The sequence below is a fragment of the Hydra vulgaris genome, chromosome 04 (genome assembly GCF_038396675.1).
Source record: "Hydra vulgaris chromosome 04, alternate assembly HydraT2T_AEP".
NCBI lineage: Eukaryota > Metazoa > Cnidaria > Hydrozoa > Anthoathecata > Hydridae > Hydra > Hydra vulgaris.
The window spans coordinates 9,781,393-9,793,742 of record NC_088923.1 but is presented as its reverse complement, the minus strand read 5'-3'; the positions used below and the strand labels follow the sequence as shown (position 1 = coordinate 9,793,742).

General features: G+C 27.6%; 1 protein-coding gene across 1 annotated transcript; it reads right to left on the bottom strand.

The window, feature by feature from the left end:
• Positions 1-7,878: 7,878 nt before the first annotated feature.
• Positions 7,879-11,070, bottom strand: LOC124818635 (uncharacterized). The gene has a single exon (XM_065795388.1). The coding sequence runs from the start codon at positions 11,028-11,030 to the stop codon at positions 9,984-9,986; it is 1,047 nt and encodes a 348-aa protein (XP_065651460.1). The 5' UTR covers positions 11,031-11,070; the 3' UTR covers positions 7,879-9,983.
• Positions 11,071-12,350: the final 1,280 nt, after the last annotated feature.

The following is a 12,350-nucleotide window of genomic DNA, read 5'->3' as shown; positions in this document are numbered from 1 at the left end:
AATTAAAACCAATTGCGTTAAAAGTCTAATTAAAGCAATCATTTTTCCTAATTAAAATTGATGGAGCTACTGTAATTAAATGGTTTGGACAACTTTTACTAATTCAACATCGTATATTTAAAGACCAAAGCATTCAATTCTCTGTAATTTAAGTATTATTCACACAAAAAAAGTTCTATGTAAAAAAATAAAAATGACCCAATGACAAGCAAAGATGAAACTTTTTCTAATTCTGATGGTGAAACTGAATTGGAAAAATAATGTTAGTTGATATGTCATTTGAAAATCATTTACGTAATTTAAAGAGTGAAAAATAAAGTAAAAAAACTACATCTTTTACATTGATACTGGAAAGTCTACTTGATATATTTAATTTTGCAATTATTTGAGCTGTTACTTATACTCTATTAATAATAAAGTTATTATTGTTATTATAATTATTTTTTAAATTAATATTAATAATGTATTTATTTTGTATCACTCCTTTGATCAGGTTTCTGCATAGTGACTCCTTCCTTGTTAATCAATTATTTATTATTAGTCGCGGGGTAAAGCATAAGTGGCGATGACGTTTGTCTGACGGGATAAACTAGTTATAACTGTTGATCCTCATCGAAACGCCAGTAATAATAGACGCGACTCTGAGGAGATGTTTATTAATTTATTACTACACAAATTATGTTTTACACATCAGCATTAATGTTTTTTTTCCATTATAAGGCCTTACATTGTTGTATGCATACTTTTTAATTTTGTTATCAATTTAGTGTTTTATTAGTTTTTGTTTAGTGATATATTTTTTGTTTATCTTCATTTATATTAGTTTTTATAAAACATGTTATTGTTTATTATTACTATTAGTACTGTTAAGGTGCATTGTCTGTCTTATTTATTTTTAAATAATCCTCCTTTAAACTTTTTTTTTTTTGTCTTGACAACTGTCAAAATATGCTTTGTTCGAAAAATAATTCTCCTTTATTCTAATGTACTTCATTTCTTCCCTCAGGCGTTCACTGCTCGTGTGTGACCATTCGGCGAATTTTATATGCCAAACGTCTTTAAAAAATATTCTTGTTATTATTCTTATTATAGTTATTATTATTGTCATTACTATCATCATTTTCATTATAGTATTGTTATTTTTATTATTATTGTCATTGTTATTATAATAGTTATCAAATTATATCAAATTATATTTAAATAGTATACTAGCACTAAAACAACTTTAAAAAATAATAGCAAGTATAATACTTGCTCATCTTTTACTGTAGTTGTTTTATTTAATATAGAGCTTTTGGTCAAAACAAGGCAAGAAAATAGCACATGTGGATCATCTTACAAATAAATTAGGCAATATTTTTATCACAAAATTAATATACTGAGAGTGTGCTGGAAACCTTGCATAATTTTAAATTAAGTTATGAAAAGTTTCATACAATTTTTGACTCAGGCCGTTGTTCTTCAATTTGGTATATTAGCAGGGTTTATAACTTTTATTACATCTCTGATCTTTTACCTTAGAAGATGCATTTTTTTTCGTTAGTTAGAGTTGTTAGCAACTTTTCTTTGCAACTGTTTTGTCGATTAATTTTTGTCTTCACGAGCTTGATATTTGTTTGAGTTATCATTTTGGTCGATTCAATTCGAATAACCTGATATTTGTATTTAGCTTTGATTCTTAGGAGCTTTTAAATGAAATCCTGCAGTACTAATTGGTGAAGAAAAGCACAACAACAGCAGAAAGAAAAACAGGAAACTGCTGTCTTCATTAAGTGTATATTAAATGAAGAAATTTTATTCAGTTCAAAAGATCTTCCTTACAATAAACATCGAAATATCTATTTTTTTATAGTATTTTTTTTTCAGTTTTGAAAAATACAGACAAAGTATTTATTTGAAAATCTTTTTTTTTCTGCAACTTTTTGTATAAAAGTATTTAGTTCAATAAATATTAGGTTATCAGGGGCGGATCTAGGGTACGGCACATTAGGCGGCGACCTAAGAAGAAATATTATATTACTATTAATAAATAAACTAGGATGTAACAATTTACTTTACATTTTAAAGTTCCATCGGACATTTTTTATTATTCATGATTTCGGCGTTGCTGCCGAGTAACTTAACTGCGATAGGCGCGGGAGTGTTACAAACTATGATTAGGCAAATGGCTTTTTCATGCATTTCAATAAGTTTTGCCTAATCTAATATCGATACGAGAAGTGTATTTTAATCACTTTAACTGACGAAAGTTAAATTATGCCTAAAGTAGTATGCAACTAAGTGGTCAATCCGCCTAATCTGATCTGGATCAAGATAAAAAGTCTGGAAAGTAATTCAGCAACTCAATAAATTGCATAAGTGTTTTGCAGTTAGCATATGTAATGTTCTTAAAGTGCACTATTTATGATGTCTGGCATTTGTTATTATGTACGAGTGGCTTTAGAGCAAAACAATGTAGTTTTGTTGCATTAAATTTGCAAGATGTTGTCTTATGAAGTAATTTCTTTATGGTTTCTGTATAAAAAAAACCTGTATTTATCTTAAGCGAAATTTCTGTTCAGAAACAAACATCAAAAACTCGAAATCGGATAAACTTGTTAAGCTATTAACCGTTTATAATGATTTATTTACTTTATGCTTATATGCAAGAATTATTTTCAATGAAGATAATTTGTTGCTTTATCTGCAGTTTAATGAATTTGCAATACTTAGTATTGCTATGTGCAATACTTAGTATTGTTTACTTTAATTATTATTAATATAAGATTATTATTAATATATAAAAAATATATACCTATATAAATAATGCATATTTGTTTACATATACAAACATAACAGCAGCATTATCACAAAACTATGCTAGCAGTTTGTAATTCACTAAGCCAAGCAATGTTTTTATAACATTACAAAAAGAGGAAACAAAGTATTTTAAAGATACTTTACAAAAACAAAGTATTGTAATAATACTTTGTTTTCTCTTTTTGTAACATTATAAAAATATATGCTTGGCTTAGTAATGACAAACTGCTAGAATAGTTTTGTGATAACACTGCTGTTATGTTTGTATATGTAAACATATATACATTTTTTATATAGATATATATTTGTTATATATTAATAAAATATAAAATATATATATCAATATAAAAAAAGATATACATATACATTACAACAGCAATATAGCAAAACTATGCTTGCAGTTTGTGATTTACTAAGACAAGCATACGTTTTTATAATGTTACAAAAAGAGAGTACACGTTTTTATAGTATTATTTAAAAAAACATATGCTTGTCTCAGTAAAGTACAAACTGATAGCATAGTTTTGTAATATTGCTGTTGTGATGCTTTTATATGTAAACATATTATTTTTGAATATAGATTTTGCCTGATGTTAATTATAATATAAGCAAAACTTTTTCGAGAAAAAATACAACTGATTGATGTTGCCTAAGGCTTAATGTCTAGCATTAACTGTCATTTATATATATTTCTTATTAATCAGCCTTATTTTTATTAAATTATACAGTTGATGGTTGTTGCCAAAATTTAGAAGTTTGAAGTATTGTCTAAAAGTTGTGTTTTTTATTGGTTCAGTTATTCGTAATGTGTTACCTGGGAGTTACCTTTATTTATTGAAATTAAAAAAAATTCTAAAGGATTGTAAAGTTTGTTTGTAAATGTTTTGTTTGTATTATTTGAATTTATTTTAGATCAAATCTTGTAACTGACACTATATTTTAGCATTAAGTATAAAAGCATAGTTTAGTATAAAAGTTTTTGTTAGTTGGTGTTTTATGGGTTCTTATTTCAATAGAATTGTATGTTAATACGAAGTTTTATTCCAACATCCAAAATTTAATGGTATAATTAGCAGTGGTAAGTAAAAAATTTTAATAACCTTTTGAAAATCGCATTTTCTAAATCTGTTATTTATCTAAAAATGTGGATTGTGCTCAGTATATATATATTTTTTAAACTTTTTAAAGTTTAAAAAAAATTTGCATATTTCCTTATGGAGTGTAATGTTTTACATTTGCATATTTCCTTATGGAGTGTAATGTTTTACATTACATACCACAGTTTTTAAGACTTCTGTTTATAAAAAAATTTGTTTTTAAAAGAAACTCTGAAAATAAATTTTTTGATTTATCATGGAAAGAGGCCCCCAACTATTTGTAAGATGATCCACATGTGCTATTTTCTTGCGTTGTTTTGACCAAAAACTCTTTATTAATTAAAACAACTACAATAAAAGATGAGCATGCCGGCTGCGGCTTTCCGCATTACGGTCCGATGAAATCATGTTTGCGGGTAGCAACTTTAAATTACTTCTACCAATATATTGTATTGCTAATTATGGCTATGTTGTAACTTTACGGCTCTAAAATACCAAAGCCTTAAAATATGACACAACCCGACACCACCTCTTTTCCCTTCTCGATAACTAAAATATAAATTGCTCTAAAAATTAAAAAACTGTTCTTTTTATCAATTTTTTACGAAAATTTTGTTATTAACTTTATACATTTCTACAACTTACAACCATTTACAATTTTTTACTCTGACCTTCTATTTATCTAATTAATTATTTAGTACTTGTAAAAATTTTGATGCAAGAAACTTTTTTTGTTAACAAAAAGGACATTCAGTTATTCGTTACGCTTGATAGTGGCGAGAGTGATGCACTAATAAAGTCTAGCTACTTATTTAATCATTTCGCAAAAAGTGCATTTGGTTGGGAATATATCAAATTTATAACGCGATTATGGGTCTACTGCTCTTAAATATGGATCTCTTAAACAACAATTGACAGAGCAAAAAAAGAGCAGAGATAAAGCAGTTTGCAAATGTTCCTTTCTTTGTGTTTAATCATATTTGTACCTTTTGTATTCATAAATAAATAATTGAATTTATTTTATAAATTTACTCTTCTATGTAAAACAACAATACACTATTTTCAACACTAGTCTAGTCTTATTTAATCTCTATTTTTAATTTATTTTCCTATTTTTAATATTAAATAATTCATCATTTATTCCAATATATACCTTCTTTATTTTCGTCTGATCCAAACTTTTTTTTTTATCTGATTTACTTTTTTTTTCATCTGATTTCCTTTTTTTTTTTTTTTTTCGCCTTTTTTAAAATCTTTGAATAACAGTAATGATCCAGAAATATTTATTTTTATTCCAGAAGTATTTATTTTGATATTGAGAAAACCTCACCTTATGAATGAGTCATAGATTTTATTTTCAACACTAACTTTAAACATACGTGGTACAAATAAAAACTTTGAACATTTTAAATCAATGGTAGAAAGTAAAAGTTCTGATTTTTAGGTAACATGCTTATTAGAAACATTATACAAATATAAAAATAACCTAACTTTAAAATCCCAGGTTTTAAAGCAATTCAATAAACTCCAGTTGGCGGCATTGCAAATTCGGAAACCACACAGCCAAAAATTTAAAAAGTAGCTTATTTCAAACATTATGTCTGATAGTGGGTTACGTTACTAACACCCGAATTTTCCAGTTTATGAAATTCTAAATGTGACAGGCTCAATGGTAGTGACTTTTTGAAGTTAGGTTTTAAAAGAATTTTTTGATAAAAATTCTCAAGACTTGGAGAAGTGTTGTTGCGATCATCCGCAATCTTGAGAGGATGATCGTTTTTAAACAAATAAAAAGCTCCTTTTAATAAAATTTCTTATTTCATTTATTACTAAAGCTAAAAAAAATCTTAAGGTATGAAAGACCAGAGTAAATTTGTTGTTGTTTCCGAAGTTAAAAAGTTATATTTTATTTTAATTTCATGTGTTTATGGTTTTAAAATACATAACTAATTTAAGAAAAAATAAGTCTTAAGTGCATTTTTGGTGTCTTACTGATCGACACTATCACATATATCACATGAATTTATAAATTTTTAAAAAAAATTCTTTTTACTTTGTAAGTATATTGTTGTAAACAAAAATTTTGAAGGAAATCATTTTAAAACAAATTGTGCAATGCTTTCGGGTATCGTAAAATTATTTTGATAATGTATATAGTGGGTTTAAATACATTATTACTTGGATTCAAATCAGTGAAGACAAAGTGAATTTATAAGGAAAGAGATTAAAACTAACTCTTGCAAAGTATATTGCACTATCGCATGCATTATATTAAAAAAAAGAGAAAAAAAATATTTGATAGTAGAAATCAGGTTTGTTTTAATTCAGTTTTTGAAACAAATGATTTAGTTAAACCACCAGGTAATCAAGAAGGTTTAATAAATGAATCAGCAAAAAGAAGTCTAAAAGAATTTTATGAACCAAGTTTTACAGACGAAAGAGTAATTTCGAAATAAAAAACGAGTGCTTTTTAAAGTTACTAAAACAAAGGCCAATGTTAAACTACAGGACTCTATAGATCACACATCAAAGAGGCTTGTGAAACTACTGATAACATTTAGATAATAAAAAAAAAGACTTTGATGAATTAATATTAATTAGTAGTTGGAACATGGACGGGTCATCAAATCACTTGAAATACTATCAACATTTTAACAATTCCAATCAAAATAACCTTCAAGATTCGGATCTATTAGCCACAGCAACATCACATCACTATTTCGACTATATGTACAATCAGATTCAAACAACATTTTATGGAATAACATAATTTATCAGAGTACTAGATCCTGCAGACCAATTATAATGGACAATATGCTGGAGTATATAAAGAAAAATAAAGAAGTGGTATTAAAAATTATAGAGGAAATTAAAAAAGAAGTTGTTAATTTATATTCTATTAAAGTTTACATTCCAGGGCATAAGTATGTTTTTTATCAAATATAGTTTTGTCATTTCAAGGATTGATAGGAAAGTCTTAGTTTTAAACACCTTACATGATGAGCAATCTGAAAAATGATTTGGATTTGTTACAGATGGGCAGACATTTTGCTATGACATTTTACCACTACATGCTTGGATTAGGTTTTTTGAATTTATTTTACATAATTCATATAGAATTTAAATAAAAACTTGGAACGTAAAAAAGGTTTTAAAAGATCAACTTTTATTGAGAAAAAATATATTCATGATAGAATATTTAAAGATTTTGGTTTGAGAGTTAATGAACCAAGAGCTGACGGATCATGAACTAATAATACCGGAAATTTATGCCGACAAGCTATTTCTGATCCTCTATTACTCAAAAAAATTTTAGAAATTGATGAAGAAATTACTATCAGATTGCATAATATTCTAATTGCAATCAATTGCAAAGATCCAATTGATCCGGAAAAAAATGATAAATAATGCAATGATAGAAATAAGAAGTTGTTAGAGACATATGATTAGTTCAAGGTTCCAGCTTTCATTCACAAAGTATTATCACATGCTAGGGAAATTATTATTAATTCACCAGGTTCCACTTGGTTTAATCGAAGAGAAAGCAGCTGAATCTCAACACAGAATTTATAAATTTATTCGTAAACACCACGCAACAACAAAAAAACAGATCAACAAACTTATTTGACGTTTTCATTCGAGCTATACATACTTCTATCTATTCGAGCTATACATAGATACTATAAATGATTGAAAAATAAAAAAACATTGTGCTTAACGGAAAAAGTTAAAAGTTTGTTAGCAGTTTATTGCGGTGATAGAGGAAATTCATCAGATATAGAATCAGATGAAATTAATGACTCAGATGGATTATATTTATATGTTGATAATGTTGACGAAAATCTGGAATTAGATATATATGTAGAAGAATAAAGTTTTAAACTGTATAATCTGTATAATGTATAACTTTATATTTGTTTGCCTACTCTATGGATTTGCTTTTGTTAGCAGTAACATAGCAGTGGATATAAAAAACCTGTTCTTTTTTTAAGAATCTACTTATTTTTTACTCTTTTGAAACATCTAGAGGATTCAATTTTTTAAATTACAAACACATCTCATTCAGATGCTTCCTGTGCACTTTTCATTATTTAAAGGTAAACTTTTGTTTGGCGAATATTCGTAGAAAAGTCCGAATTCATTGGCATTAAAAATTTTTTCAATTGGTATCTAGATAAAATCGTAAGCAGTGTGGTTTCAAATCATAGAGCAATCATTTATTCATTAACCGACTTTGTCTCTCCAGAAATGACTTTAAAAGATATAACATACCTACAAAGACGCCCGCAGGATTTTTTGATGTTTCAGACACGATATATTCATGCATTGTGCTAAGTCCAAACTATAGTATGTACATGCATATGCCAAATTGAGGATGGTTTGTCAAAAACCGTGATGACGGAGGCCAGGGAACACAAAAATATCCTTACACGTTTGGAAAATACTAATGTAAAACAATCATATATTATAACGTCGTGAATCATAATGATTGGATAAAATAAAATATAAAATTATTCTTAAATTTATCTATCCATCCATTCAAAACTTGAAAAATTTTAAAGTTTAACTATTTCACCAAATATAAAGCTTTTTTTCTAACCAGAAAACCACTAATTGGGACATTTGAGCTGTTGTTTGTTTAAACCAATCAATTACAGCTTTGTCGAGATAATAATATCAACTTTCACCCGTTTAACCAAATTTCCTCGATGAAAGTGTCAAAGATTTTATTTTTATTCTTTTTTCAGGTTTAAAGAGAGTTTGGTGAAATATCAAAGATTATTGAAACCTCTTTATCTATTTTCTTTTATACAATTCCCTATTAAAAATTCGTATTTCCAATTTAAATTGTTTACTTTATGCAGTCTGTTTAATGCCAAGATTTTTTTTAACAGAAGAACAATTCACGTTAATTGTTTTTCGAAATCTCAAAAAATCGAAATTTAAAAAACGGAGTTTGACGGTTTAACGTAATTTTTACTCATCGAAAATTAAGAAAGTTTGATTTACGCAGAGAGTCTTACCAACGGGTCTAAAAAAATCTTGCGCATTGTTTTCGAACTATTTCGAATTCGCGGTGCTCTGTAATAAGACCGTAAGGACTTCTTAGGGCACCTAAAGAAAAAAATACAATTTTTTTTTTAAATTATCGAGATTCGAATCATAAAAAGTTAAACGTAAAAGTTTCTTTAGCGGTTTTCATGATGACTTTGCATTGGATCAAATTATGGAAGTTTTCAAGTTCAGAAGATTCGCATTAGAAAAATTATTCTGCAGTAAAATTCTAAATTTCTCATGACTCTCTTACGTTTTTAATTGCTTTGCAACATTTAAAAAAAATCAAGGTTGGAGGAAAAACAGAAGGCGAGTAAACGTAAACTAAAACGGTTTTTGCACAGTAGAAAATATCGCACATCCCTCTACTCAATGCAAAAAAGCCAAATCTATATGGAGGGTTTTCAAAAAAAGATTTGAAAAACTTATACCTCCTAAAAATGTTACCATTGTTTACGCCGTCTAAGAGAAAAACATACCAACAAAATGGTTATGCGATCTAAATAACAACACCTCTAGCTCACGTACAAAGAACCCGATTATAGTAGATTAGAAACATGAAATTTAGAGAAGATAAAATTATAACCCTGTATAAGAATTGTAGAAAGTATAAAAAAAAGAAACGAAAAACACCAAATTAAACTACTGCAAATATTCACGAGAAAATAAAAAGATATTTCACGAACAATCCTTACGAAAAACGCTTTAAGCAAACAAAGTAGTCCAAGTCTAATATCTCTTATAGAGAAAATTCATTTAAAAAAAGGGTTTTAACCATAAAACGTGCTTGCTGTGCAACTGCTGTTCGATACTTCTTTAACTGTTAAATTTTTATTTAGACGTTCATCTAATATTTTTTAATTATGCATTTAATATAACTTTGCAATTTATTTGTACAATATTTCTACCTCTGTATTACTTTTGAAATTTTTTTGTTATTTATTTTTAGCGTCTTTTTCTATTAAAACTTTTTTCAACATTTTTCTGGTTGAATACTATTAAAATGTTTCTGTTCAGAAAAATATTAGTTTTTTATAATTGGTATGTACTTTTTTTTCTAACACTGCTATGTCCAAAAGACAACATTTCTTTTATATTTTTATTCAAAGTTGTAATTTTATACCCAAAGTTTAGCGATCTCCACAAGGAACCTGATAGTAACGCAAGATAAACGCAATCTCTAAAAGCCTGAACTACAGTACAGTTGCATTCTATGCAAACGTTCATATATATTGTCATGCAGCATGCTGGCATGTAAGTAAGTAAAAATACCATTAACATTATAATAAATGATTGGTTGACTTTTTGCTCTGCGGTTTTCTGTTTTAAATCTTTACTCTTAGTAGTTTCGGATTTTGCTTTTTTGCTCTCAACAATGTTTGATATTGAAATTACGTTTATCGAATTTTGATCTTTGTTTGCGGAATTCTCTTTATTGGCTTCGTAAACGACGTTACACGCCTTATTAAAGTTGCAATAAACAGAAAACTTAGTTCTATAAAGATAAACAACTGATATCAAAGAGACACAGGCGATGGTTATGGTTGTAAATGCGAAAATTCCGAGATACGTAATGTATCCCACTGAAAAATAAGGCATCACAAGAAGACCTGAAACTACCCAAGTAGCAATAAGAACTAAATAACTCATTCGGTTAGATAATGAATTTCTATAATAAGCTATTGGCTTCATTAATGCAAATATCCGATCAATACATAACAACGCCATGGATAAAATGGAAGTATTGCTTAAAACAAAAAGCTCTAAATGAAGTAACTTAATATCCTTGGGGTAAATCTTAATTCTCATAGCTTCTTTAAAATGAAATGAAATTGATGTAATATCAGCCACAGTTCCAATTAAAAGATCAGCAATTGCACTGTTTAATATCAATTTATAAAAAATAGACATTTTAAAAACATTTTTTTTATCTCCCAATATTGCAATAATAAGAATTATGTTGCACGGTGTTGTAGTAAAACACAAAATAATAGAAGCGGAAGAAGTAAACGACGAAAGAGATGTAATGTTGTGGATGCTGCCGCATGCCAACGCCGAATGTCCGACTGAAGAACTCATCGAAACGTTAATAAAAAAATGTTTCTAAAAAAAAAAATGTTTTTCTTACTCTTGATTAAAAAATTCAATTTAATAATTCAAATTAAAATGAAAATCCGAGATAAAAATATCGAATCAATAATATTTTATTTAGGTTTTAATTTAATATTAAAACAATTTAAAGCAAGTTGCGCGTGAAAAACAACAGTATGTTATCGATAATGCCGGTCGGTTTTGTGTTAAAATAAAAAACATTTAATAATAAAACTTTGTTTAAAAAAATAATATGCAGCTGTCAACTTATTGAGAATTTAATATATAAAAAAAATAATAACAACAACAACAACAACAAAAACAACAGTTGACCCAATAAGAATAAATTTTAAAAGGTTCCCATATTAAAATAAGATATTACAAAAAATATAAAAAAAACTCTTAATTAAATTAAAAACTTTCTAAAAAATTTCTACAATAATTAAAAAAAAATTCTTAAAGTGTTTAAAATGTTTTTAGAATAATTAAATAAAGGTTCTTCAATAAAACCAACTAGAATAAGGATCAGTAGGGTAGGAAGTAGACCAGGTATACTTTCTATCCGGAAAAAAGATGCCAGCCAGTGACGAATCCATGATTTTTTGGTGATTGGGATAGCTAACATCCAGATATGGAGCTAACATCCAGACATGGAGCAAACTCCAAACATTTGTATGCTTATACTTAAGTCAAATAATGAGGCTTGGCAAAAAACCAGGGCCGCCGAGGGGGAGGGGCAAAAAGACGAAGGGCTTAAAAAAATTAAAATTTAATTTTTTTTTTGTGTGTGTGTGTATACATAAATGTATATATTTTTGTGTGTGAGTATACATAAATGTATACACACACACTCACAAAAATTAAATTTTATTTTTTTAAAGCCCTTTGTCTTCTCGCGGCCCTGGTTTTTTGCCAAGCCTCATTATTTGACATAAGTATAAACATACAAATGTTTGGAGTTTGCTCCATGTTGTTTTTGTTGTTGTTGTTGTTATTTTTTTTATATATTAAATTCTCAATAAATTGACAGCTGCATATTATTTTTTAAAACAAAATTTTATGTCTTTGATTGTCTATATAGGATACAAATTCAAGACTTATAACTACAAGCTGGCGTGTCTCGCTTTTATACCGTGCAATGTAACGGAGAGAGTTATCAAATATTCAATTTTGAAACACTCTGAGTAATCTAATTTCTCTGTCATGTACAAAGGCGTGTCTCAACACGCCTTTGTACATGACAGAGATTGCTTAACAAACCTTTATGAATCCCGCTATATTTTACCAATTTTGCCAAAACATTCAACA